Source organism: Schistocerca piceifrons, chromosome 6 (genome assembly GCF_021461385.2).
Source record: "Schistocerca piceifrons isolate TAMUIC-IGC-003096 chromosome 6, iqSchPice1.1, whole genome shotgun sequence".
Classification (NCBI taxonomy): Eukaryota; Metazoa; Arthropoda; class Insecta; order Orthoptera; family Acrididae; genus Schistocerca; species Schistocerca piceifrons.
In genome coordinates, this window is record NC_060143.1 from 573,830,586 (window position 1) to 573,857,546 (window position 26,961).

The following is a 26,961-nucleotide window of genomic DNA, read 5'->3' on the forward strand; positions in this document are numbered from 1 at the left end:
TAACATCAGCAGAGTTGTGAACATGATGCGTGCACTTCCCCACAAAAGGTCTCAGCAGAAAGGCAAGATGTATAGCCAAATCATACTTGGGGGTGTTGATATTAGCAACAATCTACTACTGTCAATATTATTGAAGACTTTGAGGAGACGGCACTTGATTCGACAGAACTTAAAGCGAGTCTTCTGGTGATATGTAGATGACACTTTTGTAGTGTGGTGCCATGGTGGTGAAGAATTGTCATGTTTCTTGCAACATCTTAATTCAGTCCACAAGAACATCCAGTTTATGATGGAAATAGAGAAGGATGGTTGCCTTCCATTTTTGGACGTCTTGGTTACTAGGAGAGTGGATGAGTCATTAGGGCAGTCTGTCCATCATAAGCCCACACATACAGACCTTTATCTGCAAGTTTCAAGCTGCCATCAACCTTCACAAACTATTGGCATCCTTAGAAAATTTGTGCACCAGGCTTATGTTGTTTCTGATGGAAATGGCCTTACAGAGAAGCTAGAACATCTACAGTCGGTGTTCAAAGATAATGGTTACTTTCGACAACAGAACTGTACAGCGCTAAGGAGGAAGAAACGTGACCACCCACAACATCAAGATGATAAGGAGCTGTTCAAGTCCAGGGCATTCCTTCCACATGTCGGTAACCTTTCATCTAAAGTAGGCACAATATTAAAAAAATATATAAAATTTAAAGTAATCTGCTAGCCACTGGTGAAGATTAGTGCTCTTCCCAGTTCAGTAAAGGACAATCTGGGTCCGCAGAAGACCAGGATTTACAAAATTCCTTGCCAGTGCGGCAAAGCTTAATACATCAGACGATAAGCACAATACATACAAGGTGCATTGAGCATGAGAGCCACACTTACCTTTCGCATCCCAGTAAGTCAGCCATAGCTGAGCATTGTATTACCACAGGACACACTATGATTTATTCTGCAACAAAAATCTTGGCACCGGTGAGATCCTTTCGAGATTCAGTAATTAAATAATCTGTGGAAATACGTATAATGCAAAATCTTATAAATCGTGACAGAAGCCATCCGTTGGACAGGACTTGGGACCCAGTGATCTCTTTAATTTCTTCTGAGAGAAAACATTTTATTCATAAGACACATCTGGCGACATCTGACCTTTTTTTTTTTTTTTTAAAAAAAAAAAGAGATGCATGTGTGCATTCTGACAGAGGATGGACATGTAGTTTCAGCCTTAAGCAGGCACCTGCACGCTGCAGATGGAACAGTATTTGCAGAGGGTACAGATTTCAATAAATGTCACTGCTATGACAGTCACCAATGCCCAACTTGGAATTAGGGTTCTGAGTTACTTACTCTCATACTGTTACTTTTATTTTTTTCCACACATTTTCTTTCAATAAACGCAAAAATTGGGACAAAAAGCAAAGCAGAAAGCCAGCTGCAGCACAAAAATTGCTGTTGATGTTTTAATAATGTAATTACTGAATATTCAAATATGCATTACGCCAACTGAAGATGGGTGAAAGCCCGAAACATGTATTGGCTTAACTAAAAATGCATAAAAAAGTGGCTGTTTGCTGTGTTTATTAAAATAAAATAATTTATTTTCTTCTGCCTTTCACTGCAGATGAAAGAACTGTTTGTACAAAAAGCAGCAAGAGTATGACTGCAGACTCCCTTCCACTGCTGAACATAATATTTGGTTAAGCGATTAGCATGAAACTGGTTTTGGCATGTACCTCGACATTTTTTCTCATCTAGCTCGCTGTTTATTTTGTATTAGTGCTGCTCACTTGGACTTAATGATGACACAACTTATCACTGTGTTAACAGAAGCAGTAATGAAGGAATAGGAATGAGCTTGCAAATGTAAAATAACAATGGAATGGTTACAAGACAATGTTTTGTGTGACTGCTGCATTTTATACAGAGCCATACCTGTTAGATGGTTAATGCATTTTATAAAATATGGATCATAAACTGCATCTGGATAATACGTATAACCTTACTGGCTGAGATTAATCAATGACAAACAAACTGACATTTGTGATGCCTCTAATGGATGAAAAGTCAAACCTAAGAAGAAAAATATGTATTTCGTACCTCTGGCAGAACAATCACAAACTTAAAAAGTTTGTCATGGATGAATCATAACTCATGACAAAAAAGACTTAGAATTAACCTCCAGAGAAATAGTTTTGGACTTAAACAGATTGTCATCTGATTTACGGGCTAATTATCTAACAAATGGAATAGATTTTGTATTCTCTGGAATTAACAAAATGAAAAAATCTTTTAGACATTATTCTAATAGTCTATTTAGTGTGCAACATATATTTTATGGTGCTGACCAGTATAACAAATTATATATTAGCTAAAATGGTACTTGCGAATTACTTTTGGTATGTTGCAACAAATGAGATGGTACTGACTGTGATACTTCAGAAGATCACAATTATTAAAAATATCATTAGAAAACATTGTGATTTCCAAGTTTGTGATTATCTCACTCAGAGGTAAAGTAGCAATTTGGTTGTGGTGACAGACTGATCTGTAGCTTAGCCCCAGTTCTAGGTTGGACTGTGGTACTCTAGTTGTGAGTTGGCAAAGCAATGAGTGTGAAAGCAAATACATCTGTTACTTAGCCCAAGGTCTATGTTAGGTTGGAATGTGACAGTTTGGTTGTAAGTTGGTGAAACCACCAAATGTGGTAGCCTGATCCTGTAAGCTCCCCTCCCCTCACAATTTTAGAGACCTGACGGCGATCCTAATGGTTGACTATCAGATTATGGGGTGAGAAGCAATGACTACACAGAAAACCAGAATGTAGCCTAACAATACTTGGCAGAACAGTAAGTATTTATAACAGAAGTAATCATAGAAGATGTTGACGTTCCACTATAATAAATTATGAATTCCTATAACTTAATTTATTCACCTTCAAACAATGCAAAACACACTTAACTGTACCACACTCGTTTCTATGATGATACTGACGAATTTTAAAGCTCATGTACTCCAAAAACGCTGCAGACAATTCATTATTCCTATTCCAACAAAAGATTGTGCTCAATTGTGTAGCTAAACATTTTATAATTAATTTCTCATATTTATGGCTCGGTATCCTTACAATCTACAGCTTAGTCTGAGGTTAGGTTGGAAGGTGACATATAGGCTGTCAGATGTTTAACAATAATTACTAACCACATCTAAAACATGTTGCAAGTGCCTGTCTTGAAATGTTGAAATGCCAACATATTGAATTTTCAGACAGGATATGGTGTGCAGTTTTACCTGAGTGATATGTTTTCTGCTTGAAATTGTAACCCGATAGGTCATGTCTACACCAGGACATAAAATATCCTGTTTTTCCTCGAATGTGGATTGACCTATCAGATACACCAACAAGTGGAATATATTGGATTACATCTATCTCACAGTACAGTATTTATTTTGTTGCTTTTGTCTCACAGTTCCATTTTGCAAAAATTCTAATACAATGCGCAAATTCTAATACAGAATTACCACTTCATATGGTACAGTTTATAAGGGCGATTAATTGGAGACATGGGCTTGACTTTTAACAATTTGATGTTTTCTTTCTTTCTGTGATGACATTTGTGTTCTCTTTGACTATTATGACCAAGTGAATAGTTTGGCAGTTCTCTGAACAGTGATCAATTTTGAATGTGTGGTTATCAGTGAGTTCTTTTTTTGAGTTGCTGAAATGAGCCAGTGAACTGATCTGGAATGTTCACACAATTTAAAAGGTCAGAAGCAAATCGTACATTGGTATGTGGCTATCGGTTTCGTCACGAAAGACAGAAGGTGTGACCTTTGCCAAACAAAAATGAAGTTGGTACCAAAGAATAATTTGAATGATGGTTTTATATGGTGGTGGTGGTGTGTACAAGGAAATAATTGGCAAGAGAAACAATGTTCAACAAGGAATGGTCCTTGGTCTGCTTGTAGCAAACTATCAATAACTGCAATCTTATAACTGACACACTTTTGCAGTTTTAAATTTAGCAGCAAACATATTTTGTAGAATTAAAACTGAAATCACTGTGTGGATAACTCATAGGAATATTGTAGAGAAGTATGTTTTCTATTTGTTTAGACAAAAACAAAAAACTTGGTGGGAAAGACATAACTGTCGAAATTGATGAACCCTTATTTCGGAAAAGAAAATTTGATAGAGGAACTAATGCAACAAGACAATGGGTATTCAGCACCACTGTAAGAGGCACTCATAAGTGTTATTTTGTGTTGTCAAAGTAAAGTCAAAGGAGGTACTTCTGGATATAAGAAGAAAAGATCTTAGCTGGGACAACTATAATGTCTGCCTGTTTCTTATAAGCAGCTATCAGGTGAAGGGTTCAAGCACCTCCCGGCAAAAGATATCCTTATTTCAAGAATCGAAGTACAGGAATAGATACAAACAGTTTTGATTTATATCCAACACAGTTAATCTGAGTTGCAACACAATGACTTTCTCACAGGAATGTTTGTAACATATCATCCACACCCTGTACAACTATCTGATGCCTTTCTGTTTCTCTGCTAATAATTTTGCTGCTTCCTAGCCCCTCCACTTGTAAATTAGACCTCCTCTCTTCTTTGCTGATGGTTATTTTGACCAATCAATGTGAAAACTAACAAATGTGCCCCTATAAGCCACTAAACAGTAATTGACTTCTCCCCTCGAACTACAGGTTCAAGGCTCTAGAACATAAAATTCTCAAGTCCTTTTGTGCTCAGGACCATGTATAATACTTTGGGATCGTTGACCTAAATTTAAGTATTGTAAAAGATTGTGTAATTAACTGGTGACCTAACATCATTACATTACTGAACGAAATAAGTGTGTCAGTTGAGAGTGAGTAATTACAAGTGTGATGTTCCGAGGTGAAATGAATGACATTAAATACTTCATGCAACTAAAGAGCTATAAAGCTATCTGCAATTACTAGCCATTTACCTTTACACAAACATCAAACACTAGGTTCCTGAAGATTAAATAAATATTCTCTGGCAGTAAATACAAGTTTCCAGAATGAGATTTTCACTCTGCAGTGGAGTGTGCGCTGATATGAAACTTCCTGGCAGATTAAAACTGTGTGCCCGACCGAGACTCGAACTCGGGACCTTTGCCTTTCGCGGGCAAGTGCTCTACCAACTGAGCTACCAAAGCACGACTCACGCCCGGTACTCACAGCTTTACTTCTGCCAGTACCTCGTCTCCTACCTTCCAAACTTTACAGAAGCTCTCCTAAGAACCTTGCAGAACTAGCACTCCTGAAAGAAAGGATATTGCGGAGACATCGTCTCCTAGGAGACGAGGTACTGGCAGAAGTAAAGCTGTGAGTACCGGGCGTGAGTCGTGCTTCGGTAGCTCAGTTGGTAGAGCACTTGCCCGCAAAAGGCAAAGGTCCCGAGTTCGAGTCTCGGTCGGGCACACAGTTTTAATCTGCCAGGAAGTTTCAGTAAATACAAGTGTTACAAAAGTACAGGATCAATGTTGCTGCATAGTAAGTATGCGTGCACCTAGAAATGCACTTAGTTACTCAAAATATAATGATGCACCCAACCCACACAACTCATATAATATTGTAAACAGACAAGCCTGAAACATTTATACACGATTTGTCAATTTCAAATATAGTGTAAGCTGTGACTCTCAACAATTAGAACAAAGAACATTTTTTCACTTGAGAACGTTACTTATTTAGTTTGTAAGAAATCAGAAACCCATGACTAATATTTTAGAAAAGCTGCTGATATGAACACTGTCAATTTCAGACATTATTGCCATGAGCTGTGCTGCGTGCCTTGTGGAGTAGTAGTTAGCGTCACTGGATGGTAGGCTGCAAGTCACCAGTTCAAACCCATCACCAGCAAATCACTGATATTTGTGAGGCAAAAAGTGAAAAGGGACCTCTTGTCAGGGAAGTAAAATTTTCAGTACGAGCAAAAACATTTGATAATGTCTAAAATATCTATTTTTTGTTCTTTTTTCATATTGTAGTAGTTTACTTCATTCTGTACAAGCTCTTATCACTCTGAAAGTTATTATAATATTATTAAAAGCAATCAATGTCAACTTCTGAAAAAGGACTTCTTGTCGTTATAGGGAAATAACACTGGCCTGACCCTTTCTAAATCATGCAGCTGCATGTGCAATGCTTCAAAAATAAAATAAAAATAAATCTCCTGAATTTTACAGGCATTTTAAGGGGTTCAGAGTAGCCTTGAATAAAAGAAGAATGTTTTGTGAATACAATAATTACAAATAAGACAAGTGGTCCTCAGAGTTGTAAATGCCTACAGATGTTACCAATTTGCAGTTGGGAGCCCTAAAATGCCAACTGACTGCCGACATTATTGTAGCAACAAAAACCTACACTTAAACACATTTTAGTTCTGTTGTTGCTGCTACAACTGAAAAAGGTTAAGTTGCTGGGAATATATACGACTGGCTTCATGTCTTGGAGAATACTAGTGCTAACAAAGTACATGGCAGAACTAAATGTATCCATTTGAGCTCATCATTAGCTAAAACGATAGCGTACATTGCAAAATGTATATTGATGGAAATGGATTTGTGCACAGCATCTTTTATGGAGAAAATGGACCTGTTGGATTTCCTGGTGCAGTGATCCCAGCAGGGATGACAAAACAATGAAAAAATTATCTTTTTGAAACATCAGGACCTATTGCAAAGAGGAATAAAAAGATATTCTGTGTTGAAGTAGAACCAGAATCTGAACCAGAACCTCAAGACAGATAAATGAGCATTCTGAGGAAGAATATTACCAGCCAAGTATTCCAGAAACAAAGAAAAGGAGACACAATGCTGTTTGTGAATGATCTTGAACCCCTTCAGATGCAAGTATTTTAGAAGCAGAAAATCAAATGTTTTGTCTACTATAAAATACGGGATCTTGGTAACATATTTTTGGGGGCTTTGTGAACTCAATATTTTTGATGATTTTGGGCCCCTTGGTCTAAAAGATGCCACAATACAAAACAAAAAAATCAATATTTTGAATGAAAGAAAAAACAGAGCTGTGCAGGGTGCAGTAATTTTTCTCAATTTGGGGCCAATTCATTTGGTTTTAAATTTTTGTACACTATAATGTGCTACAGATTGAAGGGGTTAACCACTTAATGTGTAATATTAACATAAAAAAGTCTATACCATTTAACAAAGGACATGTGAAGGGTAATATAAAATCCAGAATTTGTATCTTAAATATATCAACTTAAGCAATGGCAATAAAGTGAAATTTTAAAATGAATTATCTCAAAACATCTGTTTTCCATCACCACTACGATGAACCTAAAAATTACAATAGCTCAAAATCTAGAATTTCCAACAAGAGGTCCCTTTTTGTTCTCTGTCTCACATTTATTTATCATGTCTGCAAGAGTCTCACAATCTCTTTATATTAGCAAAGTCTGCACTTTCTGGACAATTCAATGATCATATGAATAGCAGATATCTCCATCCAGAAATTCAGTTCTATCTGTATGCTGGTGCCTGTAATAAATGTGCTTCTAGTGCTTAGTGATGTACTTCACTGATGATCCTGGTTTCGAGTTTGGAGTTGACTGTGGTTCTGATGTGATACTGTTTGACTGAGAAGCCAGGTACTTCGAAATATCTACATCACCATGGCTCCAACTAGGCAACATAAAAGCCAGGAAGTGAGACAGAAGCAGTAGACTCTTTCGTTGATCCATATATTTGAGAGATCAATTAATTACAAAACAGCCGTAGGTCAGCTGCACATCACACAACCATCACTGTTTCCTGGAGGAACTGATCAATATCCCAAAGAAATGGCACAAAGAATTCAACCGAGTTGTCAAATACAACTGGTGGGATGACAAGATATGTTTGGCAAATGGCTACTTTTACTTGGATGGCACAGCAAAAAGAACAATAAAGAGAAGCTTGACAACTGGAATAAATTCCAGACAGAACTGAAGAAAACATTTGGTGACAATCAGCAGCAAGTCCACTTGCTGAAAGAACAGAAGAGCAGGACCAAACATCATGATGAAATGACACAGTCTTACATATAGAATGTTTTGGCCCCATGCCACATTGTGTACCCAAATTTAACAGAAGCTGGCAAAATTTTGCACTTGATGAAGCAATCACATAAGATATGTACCAAGCTCTCCTATTAAAATATATGACAACAAAGTAATTTGTCAAATGGTGCCAGTGCACCGAGTAAACACAACATAAAAAGCTATAGCCATCTTCTGAATTTGGAACCTATGGCAGCTGTGGAAACCGCCATGACCTTGCCTCTTTCATACACCAGGTAGCAAGAGACAAAATACAGGAGTTTATGGCAGCCAGAAATGTCAGACCATGGACAGAAGAGATAGCAATGATGAACTTTGACTCCATATGTCTGGAAGTAACAGAGAATGTCGGAGAAGAAGTGAATCGATCTTTAGCACCAATCTTCATCACCAGTCAAATATGCCATGAAGAATGGACTCGGCCAACTCAAACTTGCACTTGAACAATGCAGGTACAATCAACACTGCTGAAACGTCAAAATGCACATAGAAAAATATACACTTGGAGTACAAAGAACAACACACTGATGTGTTTCCATTATGAATGCCCTGAACACTTGTATGCAGCTGCAGAGAAAGAAGACGGGCATTCGACAACTGTTATGCTGCAGGACATGAACCATCACAACATTCCTACCCATGCTAGTCAACTACAGATGATTATACAAGACATGTGAGACAAAATCCACTGCCGTATCCTGGATGAGATTGCTCCTCAACATACCATAGCCATCACCTGTACCAGCCACTCACCTAAGTGAGGTGACCATCTATCAAGGTAAGGCCACCGCAGATGAAAATCACCCATGGACGACAATTACCAAGATGTCTGTAAATCTCACTGACAACATCTCAGGTTGCCATCCTGTCCGGACACTAGTTGACTCTGGGACTTCTTTTTCTATAATATCAAAAGCTTGTCAATTAGCCGCTAAGGAAAACTACACTCTGTGACACAAAAATTATCATGCTGAAAGTCACAAATGCGAAATATGTCCAGCCGACAGGAGCAGGTATTGCAAGACTTACCATCAATGACAGAACACATCCCTCTGAATTTGTAGTTTTAACAGTATGCAGTAAACCTCCGGAGAGTCCACTGTCCTCTCCTGTGGTCCTTGTGAAGCAGATGACGATGATTATTATTATTATTTTTGGCTGAGGGCACTAAACAGCAAGGTCATCAGTGCCCTTGGGTTAATGATATACAGGGTTATTACAAATGATTGAAGCGATTTCACAGCTCTACAATAACTTTATTATTTGAGATATTTTCACAATGCTTTGCACGCACATACAAAAACTCAAAAAGTTTTTTTAGGCATTCACAAATGTTCGATATGTGCCCCTTTAGTGATTCGGCAGACATCAAGCCGATAATCAAGTTCCTCCCACTCTCGGCGCAGCATGTCCCCATCAATGAGTTCGAAAGCATTGTTGATGCGAGCTCGCAGTTCTGGCACGTTTCTTGGTAGAGGAGGTTTAAACACTGAATCTTTCACATAACCCCACAGAAAGAAATCGCATGGGGTTAAGTCGGGAGAGCGTGGAGGCCATGACATGGATTGTTGATCATGATCTCCACCACGACCAATCCATCGGTTTTCCAATCTCCTGTTTAAGAAATGCTTCTGCTTTAGCCTTTTCCGTAAGGTTTTCCAAACCATCGGCTGTGGTACGTTTAGCTCCCTGCTTGCTTTATTCGTCGACTTCCACGGGCTATGCACGAAACTTGCCCGCATGCGTTCAAGCGTTTCTTCGCTTACTGCAGGCCGACCCGTTGATTTCCCCTTACAGAGGCATCCAGAAGCTTTAAACTGCGCATACCATCGCCGAATGGAGTTAGCAGTTGGTGGATCTTTGTTGAACTTCGTCCTGAAGTGTCGTTGCACTGTTATGACTGACTGATGGGAGTGCATTTCAAGCACGACATACGCTTTCTCGGCTCCTGTCGCCATTTTGTCTCACTGCGCTCTCGAGCGCTCTGGCGGCAGAAACCTGAAGTGTGGCTTCATCCGAACAAAACTTTATGAGTTTATCTACGTATCTGTAGTATGTCATGACCATATGTCAATGAACGGAGCTACAGTGAATTTATGAAATCACTTCAATCATTTGTAATAGCCCTATACTGATGAGTACAGTGAAAATTGTGAAAAAAATGTCAATAAAACAGAAAACCACATTTCATTCCTCCACAAGAATGACAAGGCAGCCCCAATAAGGTGAGCTTCAGAAAAGTCCATAATAAAGCCTCAACGAGACACGGCAGAATAGGTAGATAAAACTATGTATAAAATAACTGTAAGAAACACGGTTAAAATGGACAGATCACTGCAGTTGGATGACTACTTGAGTGACCCAACCACTGGGTGACTCACTGAAATTGTGCAATCAATATTTTGGGAAGAATTCCGACACCACAAAAAATCTTAAAACACGAACAACATTGCCTCATTATCAGTTAAAATAGAACGCAGATCCTGTGGGAGACACAGTTCACCCCTCAGGTCATCCTATAAAATGTACTCAGTTAAACATATCGTATTGTGTCACACATTCTGACATACTGAGGGTCCTTCCAACAAAAGAGGAAGCCACGTGTCAATGGGCAATGTCCCTCTCTAAACTGTGTAACAGCTACTTCTTCAAACCATCGTGGGCAGAAAGAGGTAAGCCACGGTTGCACTGAAAGTTTTATGGAACACAGTTTACTATTCCTCGCTTACAGCCACTGAGTCTCCCACCAACACACAGCCTTCCTGGTCACAAATGAAGCGACAGCCTGCAGGGGGACTGACAGTGAGCAGGATGAGGAAAGGAGCAAGCTTTCTTGGCAGCCGCTCAGGGAGTTCATTTCCCCAAATCCCTGTGTGTCCTAGAACTCAGCAGAAAATGATTTCCTTGTCCTGCCTTTGCAAGAGAAGGAGAGCATCCTACACTTCTCACACCACCCGACCTACTGCGTAAATCTGTCCAACAGTGAGAAGGGCACCTTGAGAATCTTAACAGATGAGAAATTTCTCGTTATGATGTCATCCCATTTGCTCCACTGCCCTCAGGATAGCACACAATTCCACATAATAAACTAAAAACTGTTCTGGGAGTCCTATCATCAGGACAATATCAGTAAACATGACAGAACAATTGAGAAAATGGTCAGACAGGACATTCCCAACCTTGTATCTAAAATATCTGTCCAAAATAATGGACTGTATGAAGGTGAGTAGACATCCACAGAATCTCCATTGAAAGATGTATGACAAAATACTATGCCTCCAGATGGTGTCGTAAGCCTTTTAAAAATTGAAATAAACACCGACAGTGTGTTGCTTATGAAGGAAGCTTGTTGAATTTCTGCTTCAAGCATGGTCAGGTTATCGAGCGGGAAGTTGTTGTTCTTGTTGATTTGTGGGAGGAAACCAAACAACAAGATCATCAGTCCCATTAGATTAGGGGAGGATTGTGGAAGGAAGTCAGCCGTCACCTTCCCAAGGAACCATCTCGGCATTTGCCTGAAGCAATTTAGGGAAATCATGTAAAACCTAAATCGTGATGGCCGAATGCGAGTTTCAACCATCGTCCTGCTGAACGCAAGTCTCGTGTGCTAACAACTTGCTTGGTCAAGTGTGGATTGATACCTGCTGAACCCACACTAGGACCAATTTAACAGGCACCTGGTTTCGAGAGCGCTTCCTGACCATATGCTCGTGTCCTTCCTATGCAGCTTGTCAGGCTAATACCACAATAACTACTGCGACCTGTCTGATTCTCCACTAGTTTTAAAACTGGGACTACAACAGATTCTTTCCAGGAGTTGGGAAAGTCTCCCATCATCCAAATATGATTAAAGAGCTGAAGGAAGACCTCTTCAATTGTGGGTCCAACAGTGTCAACAAGCTGTACATCATCAGGTTGTTTCCATGTGTCATACCACAAGCTACTGACAATGCAGAATCCAATTCCCACAGACAGAAAGGCTGGTTCTATTCCTCCACATTGGTGGAACTGAAATCAAAATCAGCCTTCTCCTGTGTCTCCCAATGGCTACGGAAAGTAGGATCCTGGCTGTAATTTGCCGTAAGGGACCTATATGATTCAGCCATTGTCTGAGCTATGGCTCTCAGTGATGTTACGAGACCCCCCCCCCCCCCCCCCCCACCTTCCTGTATTCATACAGCTGCTATTGGCTTTTGTGAGTTGCACCTTAAGATTCTCCTGATGGCTTCCCATACTTTACTTGCAAATGTGCACCTACAGATGGAGTTGAGAAACTCTTGTCAAGACCTCTGCTTATGTTGCCGAATTATTCGCCTGGCCCTTCCACGTGCCATTTGAAAGTTTGCAAGATTCTCAAATGTAGGGCATCAACTGAATCTGTGTGTAGCCGCCCTCCTGTCCCTGACTGCAGAATGACACTCGTCATTCCACCAAGGGTCAGGTCACCTCCTAGGTGTTCCCAATGACTTTGGGACAAATTCATCAGTGGCATGGTGAATCATGGTTGTAATGTGATCCACCCAATTCTGAACGCCGTCACATTGCTCGAAGACAACTAACTGTCTGTAAAGCAACCAGTTAGCCTTTTTGAACAACCATCTCGGCGGGTTGCTTTCAGGATCTGCTCCATCAGGCAGATAAGATCCAGATAGGGTAGTGGCTGCTATAATGAAGATCATCACCCACTTTCCATTGAGCAGGTCTATGGCTGTAGACAAACCTGTAGCAGTTCTTAAATGTGTAGCTTGACCCATGTTCATCAGCATGATATCTATAGTGCATATCAGATTCTTGAGTATCCGACCTTTGGGTAAGTGGTGTTAGAACCCCACAGCATACTGTGTGCACTGAAGTCTCCTAAAAGGGGAAGGTGATGGGGTAGTTCATCAAGAAGATGAGTGAGGACTCCACTGTCAAGATGCTCATGGGGAGGTAGCTAGACAAAGCACACTGTGAATGCAACATGGACCATTATCTGAACAGCAACTACTGTAACCCCACCTTTCACCCTGTCACCAGTAAGGTCGTCTTTTCTGTAGAGGTGATAGCCACAAGTATAGGCATGTCAGTCTCTTTAAAATGAGTCTCCTGAAGAGAAAGGCCAAAGGGTCTGTCCTATACAATTCTTCCAGATGAGTCCTTCTTCTTGTCTTCAAAGGCAAAAGGGTCTGTCCTATACAATTATTCCCGATGAGTCCTGTATCCATTCATTCATATTCCATTTATATAGGAGCCATTTCAACAACGTGCTCTTGATTTACCCCTGTCCTTGCAAAGGGTTGGCGAGGCACTTGTAGAGTGAGGTGGAGTGGAGCGGCTGCCTGGGTCTGGTGATGAGGCATCAGAATCCATGATGTCTCATCATTATTCAGACATGCCAGAATGGCACCCGAGAAAGCTTTCAATCTGCATGCTGAGATTCTTTCCCTGCTCCCTTTCCCAGCAAGGATGAGGGGGAAAGAAGGTGGTAGGAGGCACTTTTCTTTGAAGAAAGTGGCGGTTGGGAGGCACTCTGCTTTTGGCGTACTTTGGGGATGCTCACTGTGAAAGCATTGCTGATGTCTTCTGTTGTAGTTGCCTGGCTCACTATGCCTTCAACTTCACTTTTGCACATACAGATGCAACTACAGCTGCTGGTGGTGGATAGTGATATGCTGGACGTCGTCTGTGTCGAAGCGTTGACTTCAGGAACAGGTTTCTGCATCAAGGATGCATTAGAAGTGGCAAAGACAGGGGGTTTCATCACCTTATATCCTGTTTTGGTTCCTGCGTAGAGGATCTGCTTGGTCACTTTTATTCCTGAATTGTGTCTTTCTCTACAAAAGCAGGGCAGTCTCAGCACAAGACCGGATGGCTCCCAGAGCAGTTAATGCAGACTAATGGAGATAGCCAGTCAGCCCAGCTTCTTGGACTGCCTTTTCACACTTCCCCTAAGGTCGCTTCACCTCCGCAACTCAGCACTGTATGGCCAAAACGCTGGCATCTGAAGCAACACATAGGGTTAGGTTCATAGAGCCTAACCCCGTGTTGGAGGAAACCTGCAATGATGTGTTCAGGTAGTGCGGAGAACTGAAGGTCACAATGAAGGTGGCGGTCTTCTCAGTTTCTCCACTATTCCTACGAGTCCATTTCTCTACATCCACTATACCCTGTGACATCCACTCCTATTTGAGTTTGACAATGTCACTGTCCATAATGTCACGGCAGGTGACCACACCTTTGCTGGAGTTAAGTGTGTTATGCATCTCAACAATGATGTCATATTCACCCAATTGCTGTGACTTCCTAAGTAGTTCCACTTGCTTTGCCCGGTTAGTCTTGACCAGCAAGGAACCATTTGACAACTGCTAGATAGACTTTAGGGTACCAGCAAGCCCTTCTAAACCCTTATGGACATATAAGGGGAACACTTTTTCAAACGTCCCCTTCTTCCTCTTAGGAGGACTACCCTCCCTCATTCTTTTGGGTGAATGGGTGTGAGTAATCCCAGGCATTACACCCATCACACTGGGAGGAGAAGAGGAAGATTTCACGGGTATCGGTTCCACGAGCAGCTGAGGACACAAGGGTCCACTTATACAGAGCCCGTGTGCCTGAGTAAGCCTCATACAACTCAGGTGCAGAAAAATCCCCAGAGGTTGCCTGCTAACGATGTTTCCACCTCAACAGCCACGTCTCTCATTAAAGGGCAGCACACCCTGAGATTGGGCCTTTTTTTTTATTTTTTATTTATTTATTTATTCTATATATATAGAGGCTTTTGCCATCCTTGCAATACGGGTGGTCAAGCAAAGAGCCCCATTCCTTGTAACACATAACATTCCACCGCACGATGATCACTGCTGAAGCATGCACAGAGCATATGGTAACAGAGAACTGGCAGTGCTAACCAGCCTCCATCTCAGAAACCCCAAGGTTACCAAGTCCGTACCCAGCAAACACACACAGAAGGAAGCACATGGTGTTTCTGCATCAACTACCAGCAACTGAACAAAACCATGAAGAAAGATGTCTACCCATTGCCATGCATTGATGAAACATGAGTCTACTTGAAAAGAGCAAAACATTTCTCAACTGTATAGATGCAGAAAGGCCACTGGCAACTCAAGGGTGATGAAGTTTGCCAGGAGAGACTTACTTTATTCCACACAATGGCCTCTATGAGTTCGAAGTTATGCCTTTTGGACTATGAAATGCTCCCACCATCTTCGAGCATATGACAAACACCTGCTTCAACACCTTAAATGGATGACATGTTTTTGCTATCTGGATCACATTGTTATATTTTTGAAGACATTTGCAGAAAATTTAAGCCACCTGCCAACCACACTGAACTGTGTTAATACTGGAGGCCTCTGCTTGAATACACAAAGATGCCACCCTTCAATGCCCAAGGAATGAAAATCTTAGGACACCTGTTGAATGTTGATGGCACGTGTCTCGATCCAGAGAAAATAACGGCAGTCACAGATCTTCCCCTCCTTGGCACATTTGTGATCTGAGAAGTTTTCTCTGAATGTGCTCGTATTACCAACGATTCATAAAGGACTTCTGTACCAATGCACGCCCTTGCAAGAACTTGCAGGGTTATGAAAAAATTTTCTGGATCACGGTGCAAGAAAGACGTTTCTGATCTTTCCTTGTCTTTAAGGAGGTGCTACTATCTTCACCAGTCCAAGCACTATCAAATGTGAATATTGAGACTGGAATTCATACCGACACTAGTGGTTACTGGATAGGTGCATTTCAGGATGGTGCCGAAAAGGTGATAGCTTATGCTTCCAGAGTACTCTCCGATTTCGATACAAACTCTACAACTGAGAAAGAGTGCCTTTTAGTTGTTTGGACCATCAACAAATTCTGAGTGCATTTATTTGGCAAACCATTCATAGTTGTAACAATACGAGAGAAGGAAAGTTGATACTCACCATATAGCGGAGATGCTGAGTCACGACAGGCACAATAAAAAGATTCACACAATCATAGCTTTCGGCCATTAAGGCCTAAATAAAAATAAAATAAAAATAAATTAAAAGACTGTGGTGGTGAAATGACGGCTGTGTAGTGCTGGAATGGGAACAGGGAGGTGGCTGGATGGGTTAGGACAGTGACTGACGAAGGTTGAGGCCAGGAGGGTTACGGGAACATAGGATTTACTGCAGGGAAAGTTCCCACCTGCGCAATTCAGAAAAGCTGGTGTTGGTGGGAAGGATCCATATGGCACAGGCTGTGAAGTAGTCATTGAGATGAGGGGTATCATGTTTGGCAGCGTGTTCAGCTACAGGGTGCTCCACTTGTTTTTTGGCCACAGTTTGTCGGTGGCCGTTCATGTAGACAGACAGCTTGTTGGTTGTCATGTCTACATAGAATGCAGCACAGTGGTTGCAGCTTAGCTTGTAAATCACATGACTGGTTTCACAGGTAGCCCTGCCTTTGATGGGATAGGTGATGTTAGTGACCAGACTGGAGTAGGTGGTGGCAGGAGGATGTATGGGACAGGTCTTGCATCTAGGTCTATTACAGGGGTATGAGCCATGAGGTAAGGGATTGGGAGCAGGGGTTGTGTAAGGATGGATGAGTATATTGTGTAGGTTCGGTGGACAGCAGAATACTACGGTAGGAGGGGTGGGAAGGATAGTGGGTAGGACATTTCTCATTTCAGGACACGACAAGAGGTAATCTAAACCCTGGTGGGGAATGTAATTCAGTTGCTCCAGTCCCGGATGGTACTGAGTTATGAAGGGAATGCTCCTCTGTGGTCGGACTGTGGGACTTTGGGAGGTGGTGGGAGACTGTAAAGATAAGGCACAGGAGACTTGTTTTTGTACAAGAATGGGAGGATAATTACAGTCAGTGAAGGCTTCAGTGAGACCCTCAGTATATTTGAGGAGGGACTATCATCACTGCAGATGTGACGACCATGGGTGGGTAGGCTGTACGGAAGGGACTTCTTGGTATGAAATGGGTGGCAGCTGTCGAAGTGGAGGTGTTGCTGGTGGTTAGTAGATTTGATATGGACGGAGGTACTGATGTAGCCATCTCTGAGGTGGAGGTCAACATCTAGGAAGGTGGCTTGTTGGGTTGAGTAGGACCAGGCAAAAGAAATGGGAGAGAAGATGTTGAGGTTCTGGAGGAATGTGAATAAGGTGTCCTCACCTTCAAATCAGATAGCAAAGATTTCATCAATGAATCTGAACCAGGTGAGGGGTTTAGGATTCTGGGTTTTTAGAAAGGATTCCCCTAGATGGCCCATGAATAGGTTAGCATAGGATGGTGCCATGCGGGTGCCCATAGCCATACCACGGATTTGTTTGTAGGTAATGGCTTCAAAGGAGAAGTAATTGTGGGTGAGGATATAGTTGGTCATGGAGACTAGGAAGGAGGTTGTTGGTTTGGAATCCATAGACCATCTGGGAAGGTAGTGTTCGATAGTAGTAAGGCCATCAGCATTAGGAATGTTAGTGTACTGGAAGGTGGCATCAATAGTGATGAGCAGGCCACCGCGTGGTAAAGGGAAAAGAACTGTGGAGAGTCGGTCGAGGAAATGGTTGGTACCTTTTATATAGGAGGATAGGTTCCGGGTAATAGGCTGAAAGTGTTGGTCTATGTGAGCAGAGATTCTCTCAGTGGGGGCACAGTAACCGGCCACAATGGGGCATCCTGGGTGGTTGGGTTTATGGACTTTAGGAACCATGTAGAAGGTGGGAGTGTGGGAGTGGTAGGGGTAAGTAGAGAGATGCACTCTGGGGAGAGGTTCTGGGATGGGCCTAGATGTTGACCTCCACCTCAGAGATGGCTACATCAGTACCTCCGTCCATATCAAATCTACTAACCATCAGCAATACCTCCACTTCGACAGCTGCCACCCGTTTCATACCAAGAAGCCGCTTCCGTACAGCCTACCCACCCATGGTCGTCACATCTGCAGTGATGAGTAGTCCCTCCTCAAATATACCGAGGGTCTCACTGAAGCCTTCACTGACTGTAATTATCCTCCCATTCTTGTACAAAAACAAGTCTCCTGTGCCTTATCTTTACAGTCTCCCACCACCTCCCAAAGTCCCACAGTCCGACCACAGAGGAGCATTCCCTTCATAACTCAGTACCATCCGGGACTGGAGCAACTGAATTACATTCCCCACCAGGGTTTAGATTACCTCTTGTCGTGTCCTGAAATGAGAAATGTCCTACCCACTATCCTTCCCACCCCTCCTACCGTAGTATTCTGCTGTCCACCGAACCTACACAATATACTCATCCATCCTTACACAAGCCCTGCTCCCAATCCCTTACCGCATGGCTCATAGCCCTGAAATAGACCTAGATGCAAGACCTGTCCCATACTTCCTCCTACAACCACCTACTCCAGTCCGGTCACTACATCACCTATCCCATCAAAGGCAGGGCTACCTGTGAAACCAGTCATGTGATTTACAAGCTAAGCTGCAACCACTGTGCTGCATTCTATGTAGGCATGACAACCAACAAGCTGTCTGTTCGCATGAACGGCCATCAACAAACTGTGGCCTCATCTCAATGACTGCTTCACAGCCTGTGCCATATGGATCCTTCCCACCAACACTAGCTTTTCTGAATTGTGCAGGTGGGAACTTTCCCTGCAACAAATCCTATGTTCCTGTAACCCTCCTGGCCTCAACCTTCATTAGTCACTGTCCTAACCCATCCAGCCCCCTCCCTGTTCCCATTCCAGCACTACACAGCCGTCATTTCACCACCACACCCAGTCATTTAATTTATTTTTATTTCTCTCCTTTCTGTTACTTACCCCCTTCCCCCTCCACACCTTCTCTCCCGCCCTTCGTCTAAACTGCAACACTTCACTGTCCGCCACTCCCACCATACTATCCCTCCCCCTTCCCACCCCAGCCTCCTCCTTACCCCGACCCAGTTGCCACTCCCATCATGGACTGGTACTGCTGCTCGCAGTGTAGTTTGAGCTCTCTGAGACGGCAGATGTGTGAGCAAGTTGCGCTTGCGTGAGTGTGTGTGTGTGTGTGTGTGTGTGTGTGTGTGTGTGTGTGTGTGTGTGTGAGAGAGAGAGAGAGAGAGAGAGAGAGAGAGAGACTGCTGACAATGGCCTTAATGGCCGAAAGCTATGAATCTTTTTATTGTGTCTATCGCGACTCAGCATCTCCACTATATGGTGAGTAGCAACTTTCCTTCTCTAGTATTGTTACAATCCATCCTGGATTTTCCATTGTTTGATTTCATTCATAGTTGTGATAGACCACCGTTCTCTGTGCTGATGGATCCGTTGAATGGGAATTATGGCTTCAGGCATATGGGATCACAGTAGTACACAAAATTGGGCGTAAACATAGGGACGTTGTCTGTCTTTCAAGGAAGCCTTTGGTGAAACACAGCAGTGTAGATAAAGTCTCAGTCACTGCTGGATTAAATGGCACTGCTGCTACACAGAGGAAAGATTCAGCACTGCTGGAAACCATAGAAGCAATGAAAACAAAGGAACCAACCAAATGTGAACTCCAATTAATAAACGGAATGTGGTAACCTAGAATTCATGAAAACACTGGACAGAATCACATGCATGTATCATTGCCAGGTCTATACTGATCTGGAAGGCACATGAACAATTACCTCTGGGGCATCTGGTACCAAGTCTGCCTGCAGCAGTGCCATTCCAACAGATTAACATTGACCTCTTGGTGTGGTGCTCGAAGTTAACAAATGGGAATTGATGGATAATAGGGGGAATCAATGGATAATAGTCTGCATTGACTACCTCACCTGCTATGCTGTCACCAAAGCTGTACTGACTGCCTAAGCTCCAGAAATTATGAGGTTCCTTGAGAAGACATATTTTGAAACATGGAGCATTCCAATGTGATGATCTCTGACCGAGCAAAAGTTTTCCAATCAAGACTAATATCAAAGGTAATTTTGCACTGGGACATCACTCACAGGATCACAATTGTCTAATGACTTCACATAATGCTTTGATAAGACATTGGCAGACATATTTTTAATATATGATGATGTTGAACAGTGAGAAGGGGATGTAATACTACATGTTATGACATTTGTAAGTAACACAGCAAAGCAAGACATTACGGGATTCACACCATTCTTTCTGCTTCACAGTCACGAGGTCAAAACGACAATACATACACTGTTTGCATTTTAACCGCACAATACTTTGGTTGGCTATGGGAACCATCTCACCACCAGGACCAAAGAAGCAAGGCTGCTGACTGGATGCCTAGATAAAGAACAACAGCCAGTGGGATACAGCTCGGAAAACTTGTTATGAATTTTTACACCTGTGCAGAAAGTGGGACCATCAGAAAAGTTACTAAAATATTACATTGGGCCATATCATATCCTATCCTAAGTCACTTGTCGAATGTCACTAATAAATTTGAGGCTTATGATCATACATTAAGAAGACAAAAGCACAGAGATGTCACCTATGTCCTTTCTATAAAGCACTATAAAAGTCTGAGGTCTTGATCGATGATGGAGGCTTCTCATTAAAGAAACTGAAGGCTCACTTGATAATCGCGAAGCTTCAACAGGATCGTGACAAAATGATTCACACCTGGGGATCCTCCAGCACTGCCATACAGAGGACCATTATCAAGATCTTGATCTAGTCTTCTAACACAGTGAGTCACTGTTTCTTCAGGAGAGAGAGAACTATGCCACAAGCTTTGATGCATTCAATATGGAGTGGCATTCAGCAATGTTGGTTGGCATGATGCAGGTCACCAATTCAAACATGACAAATGGCAAACATTTCTTAATAAAGGTTTTCAAAATTTATTGTTTGTAATATTTGAATATTCTGGAAAATTCAATGTTTGTATAAATAGCAGCACTTTCAATACAATAGGCAGTCCTTTCCTTTCTGTACATTGGTGTCTGTAATAAATGTGCTTTCAGTACTAGGTGTCGCACTCCACTGTTGACTCTGTTTTCACATTTGGACTTAATTATGATTAAGTCATGATAATATTATAACTCAGGTATTGTTATATTTAAGGTTTTTCTTTCAATAAGAGAGTATATAGTGATTCTGTAGATTTTCCTGGCATCTTATATGTTTATGCTCTTCATGGGTATGCCGACAGATATGATAGTCTTCACTACATGGTATTTCGGAGATCCATCTGTTCGCCATCTTCAGGTGTGATTGCTGAGTACGCAATCAAGCCGGCGTGTACTCAGCGACCACACCTGAAGATGGCAGTCAGGTGGATCGTCGAAATATCGTGTAGTGAAGACAATCGTATCTGGCAGCATATCCATGAAGAGCATAAACAAGAGAGTATACTGTCTGCATTTATTAATAACTAATACTATATCCGGTTTGTTAATGGCCTTAACCTCCAACAAAAAATTTCAGGTAATCAGTAACTTTTTATCCAAGATATTCCTGTTGCATAAGGTAATGGAAATCTCTTTTTGAATGTTCATCACTTCAGTTCTTAAAGGGAACTACTAATACTTATTATCTTAACAAAATCAGAAATAAAGAGAGATTCAGCAAGCTTAGTTCAAAGTTATTTGTTTATCATTTTATAAAATATTGCACCAGCCACAAGGCAGTTCCACTGTAAATGCTGTTCTCAGGTGGGGAATGAGACAATTGACATATGCAAGCAGCTGGAAACCACCGTCACTACTGTCAAGCAATTGGAAGCTGGTGAGATTGGGAGTGTTGGGACAGCTACCACGTCATGTATCAGAGATAGCAAAGGTACCCGAAGCACTACCCTCTCCAGTGAACAGTGAACAGTGTGTCCCTACAGGAAGTACAGGAGCAATCACTACTTGCCCATCTGACTGTGAGTGGCGTATCAGTGGTATGATTGTGTCTTGTACAGGGTGTAATGAATCTGATCAGTGGTTCTTAATCATTTGTACTAACTAACATGATACAGGGTGTCCATGAAGTCCCTATACAACTTCAAAATTTTATTACGACGGCAGTTGTTGAAATATTTTAACAAAATTTCCTTTATAGTAATCACTGTTTACTAAAGTTTTTATATATACTAAAATTTTGGGTTTCAGATACTCTGTTGATGGAAGGAACTGAAGCTCTATAAAATGGCAACTCCTCAAGAGAAGGCACAATGTGTGTTGTGGTTTACTGAGACAAAATCGGATGTTCAGACTTAACGAAACTTCGGAACGAAGTATGGAAGAGATCCACCACTTGCGTTTTAAATGCCTTCACTTGTTCACCTACGAAGTCCACCCGCACTGCTGCCAGACAGTTGCAACTACCACGTTCAACTGTACATAAGGTCCTCCACAAGAACTTACGGTTGTACGCTTACAAAGTGCAACTGTTACAGACACTTGAGCCAAATGACAAGCCAAAATGGACAGAGTTTGCACTCAACATGCTGGAACGCCTTTCGGAGGATGAAGCATTCCTCAAGAGAGTTTGTTTCAGTGATGAGGCAACTTTTCATGTTTCTGGGACATTAAACAGACACAATGTGAGAATCTGGGGATCTGAACACCCCCCCCCCCCCCCCCCCCCCCCCATGTGACTAGGGAGCTTCACCGGGATAGTCCAAAAGTGAATGTGTGGTGTGGAATAATTTGGTCCATTTTTCTTCAACAAGTCAACAATTACTGCAGATGTTTACCTCAACCTTCTGACTGAATATGTAGCACCACAACTGATTGACTTACAACCAACTATCATTTTCCAGAAAGATGGTGCACCACCACATTGGGGCCTGTATGGTCGTTGGTTACTCAATAAGACATTTCCCAGCAGATGGATTGGGAGGCATTGGGGACTGTATGTTCGTTGGTTACTCAATAAGACATTTCCCAGCAGATGGATTGGGAGGGAGGGGTCAATTTCTTGGCCACCGCGTTCGCCAGATATCAATCCCTTGGACTTTTTTTATAGGGGTATGTAAAAGATATTGTGTATCAAACGCAGATACAGGACATTGCTGACTTGAAGCACAGGATTTGTAATGCCATTGCAACCATTGATGACGCTATGCTACAGCGAACATGGTAAGAAATTGAGTACAGTCTTGATGATGATGATTAGTGTTTTAGGGCGCACAACAGCGAGGTTATCAGTGCCCGGAGTACAGTCTTGATGTGCTTCGTGCAACTAAAGGTGCCCATATAGACGTCTATTAAACACTGTCAAAAACTTTTATAAACACTGATTACAATAAAAGAAATGTTAAAATATTTCAAAAACTGCTGTTGTAATAAAATTTTGAAGTTGTAAAGGGACTTTATGGACACCCTGTACATCAGTTTTGTAACCTACATCATACATTAATATTTCAAATACGATTTATCAGTTCTGTGTTTTGTTACTTATTATTATTATTGTTGTTGTTATCTCATTTAATACATTTTGTCACTTCTATGTCTACATCTACATGACTACTCTGCAATTCACATTTAAGTGCTTGGCAGAGGGTTCATCGAAACACACAATAAAAGACAATATATTACAAGGAATACATCGCAACAATGCAGTGAAACTAAGAAATATATTTATTAAAATCAGCAGAGAGTATACTGTTGCTTCCTATTCTGATCCGTAACTACATTGTGGCCAACCGACTTAGGAAATTCGACATAATGAAACTGTTAATGAAGGAATCAAATTGTGCTAACAATGCTGAAGCTGCAACATACCAACATCATTACATGATAAATAAAACTATTTTGGGAATCAAGACAAGTGTTTTACCACTTCTCAGATTCTCTACTGACTTTGTGGCTGTGTAAGCTCCTCTTTTAACCATAACATACAATTGATCCCACGAACCAAAACCTCTGCCCAGTGGTTTGAACAACGCCCATATCACATCCATCTACAAGATGGATACAAAATACTGTCCAGTTTCCTTGACACCCATTTCTTGTAAAAATTTAGAACATATTCTGAGATCAAACATAATAAGGTATCTCAAAAAGAATTACCTCCATCACGCCAGCCAGCAAGCTTACTGAAAGCTTCTATAATGGGAAACCCAACTTGTGCTTTTCCCAAGTGGCTTCCTCAAACCCATGGGTCAAGGCACTCAGAGAGATTACTTCCAGAAAGCATTTGGCTCAGTATCACATCTACTTTAAATACACTCATATGGGGTATCAAGCGAATTTGTGACTAGACTGAGGATTTCTTTACGAGCATGATGTAGTATGTTATCTTGGATGGAGAATCAACAAAATGTAAGAACGATGGAAATTCCTAGATGAGTTATACATAAAATAAAAGAAAGGTAACCACTCACCAATAGCTTTTATAGAGCAGGTTATATAAAGGGAGCTATGCAGTTATAGTGGAGACTACAATACGGGTCAACTGCTTGGAATCATTTTAGTCCAGAGGAAAGAATATGTGTAAGTGTGTTGGAGAATTTGAGGCCTGCATAAAATAAGACCGATAGGTAATGGACCACAATTTACATCTGGGTACCTAGACAACTTTTTAGTTGGAACTTCAGCAGCCATCTAGTGTGAGAGAAAATGGAAACTCCCCTAAAAGTTAGAACAGAAGGAATGAGAACAGTAAACACATTTACTGACCAGGCTATATGCAGTGAGCTACGCAGATACAATGGAGACTGGATTGGCATTGTGGGAAAATATTAATAATCAGTCATCCAGGTTTAGATTTCCAGCTGCTTCCCTAAATTGCTTACAGCAAATGCTGGGATGGTAAGACATAACGAATTTCCTTCCACATGCCTATAGAATCTAAGCTTGTGCTCCACCTTTAATGACCTCACTCTTTACAGGACATTAAACTCTAAACTTACTTTCTTTTCTTCTTGTGGTCTACATTAATAAAGTGAATTTAAGATGATTTAGAAAAAGCAATTAAATAATTCCTACATAAATAAATCAGTCTCACTATAGTAGTGTTAAATGCAACAAAAAATACATAAATCAGTGGAGGATACATACCTTCATGTGATACATCATAAGCTCATTTGCCATCTTGTACCTTGCCTGTGCTTCTTGTATCTTCTTATACACTAAGCTGTGCATAATACTTATGCCACAGTAAATACTAAATGCCATTGCAACTTCTTCATCGAACACATCAAAGTAGTAGCCATTTCTCTTGTTACACATCTGGGCAACTCCCACTATGACATTTTCATGGTGAATAGGAAAGCAAAGTATGTTCCTGAAAACACAAGGGGAAAGTCTTATTTTATAGAAGGCTTATAAATTAGTAGGTGCAACTTAGGAACTAGAGAGATAATTTGTTGCAACATTTTGACACACTACATGGAAGCTCAAAAAGGTTAACAGTGTAATTCAGTAATCCGTTAAGCTTAAACCAGTGAAATACATACTTCATCCTAATACATACTGCATCCAACCTATGTGCTTACTATGCCAATTTAATTATACACACACTTAATCTACAAAACACAGAGGGTTCACAATACTTTTTGAAACAACATATCTGTAGCATAAAGTAGTAATGTAAGCACAACTACTGATGGAAATTATTCAAAAATGCTATCATATTAACAATAAAAGGTCATAACTATTGCCAGCAACAGTATCACCACCACCACCACTACTACCACCACCAGTGTGCTACAGTGAGAACAATTCCTGTTATCATCAGTTGCATAAATGCAATATGTTGAAAACCAAATAATCACATTTATAAATGAGTGCAACATTTCATATTTTTCGCTTTAGTTTAAAAGCTTAAGCAGCCATCTTGGGCAGTTTCCTTTATATGGGCATATTTTGTATTAAAGGTAATAGACCTATCAACAGACAAGGAGAAATTCAAATCCTTGTCACATTGATCATCTTCATGCTTTAGATCTGCATAACAATCACACATAAAATAATGAGACGTACTACTGGTCAGCAATTGTGTCTCATAATTTCATAGCTTTTGTGAGCACATTTCCATTTTGTCACAATTTAGGTATTTACAAAGGAGATTGCTTCTTTAATTTTTCAATTGATTGACAAGATTAGTAGCTCAAAGAAAGATATCTACAATAGTGTCATGCTCATTCAAAGCAACTACAGTGAACAGGGATAATATAGCCTGCACTGTCAGACAACAGAATAAGAAAAAAGAAGTGGTCTTCTAAGAAATTCAGTAATTCACAATTATCATTTTACAATTTTTACTTGTATCTGCATGTTACCTGAACTCTATTGGTCTGTAAATTTTCTTTCTCAACAGAGACAGAAAGTTTTGTTGAACATGCATATCAGAGCAATGGTCTCTGACTATGGGTGATTCAGATTGACAGGATCCCTTAAGATGTGTCACAGGACATTATTACAGTTAAAGAGATCACGAAGGAACCAAACAGAATTTGATTCATTAGGAGCCAGTAACCTGTTAAACATTTATGAGGAAAACATAAAAGGTTAAATGTGCAAAAATTAGCTCAGTGTGTATTACCACTGTAGGCAGGGTAAAACAAATTAGTATAATCAAAAGGTTAATGTTTTGTAGAGGAAACTTGGTGGAAACAAAATAGTGTCAACAGCTGAAAGTGCAATTAATTTTAAATGCTTCTTTCATACATTTAGATGCACAACTCCTTGCCAAGAAAACCTGAGTACACAATAATGGGACCTAACATGCTATTTGTGTGTTACCAGCAAACATGGCCTTGTAGATCATGATTCAATTTTTAGTGCAGGGTCAATGCCTTATATATTCAAATTGTTAATTACCTTCAATTTAAATATATTTTGTGTGTAGGTTTCATAAAAAAGGGAAAACTTCCATCACATATGCAAAAAAATATTTCCCAGGTGCAAATCTTTCATTGTCTCTGTACAATCTGTAAACATGTTGAGGCTGATGTTCAGCAGCTAGGCCTGCCA

At 40.9% G+C, this 26,961-nt stretch overlaps 1 protein-coding gene and 1 non-coding gene across 2 annotated transcripts in view; one reads left to right on the forward strand and one right to left on the reverse strand.

The window, feature by feature from the left end:
- LOC124802876 (cGMP-dependent 3',5'-cyclic phosphodiesterase-like) overlaps positions 1-26,961 on the reverse strand; it is a 267,877-nt gene that overhangs the window by 94,150 nt on the left and 146,766 nt on the right. The window contains exon 7 of the mRNA XM_047263921.1: positions 25,045-25,270. Coding sequence (XP_047119877.1) covers positions 25,045-25,270 — 226 coding nt within the window. The remainder of the gene's footprint in view (positions 1-25,044; positions 25,271-26,961) is intronic.
- Positions 5,373-5,447, forward strand: Trnal-caa. The gene has a single exon. It is a non-coding gene; the product is annotated as a tRNA-Leu (tRNA).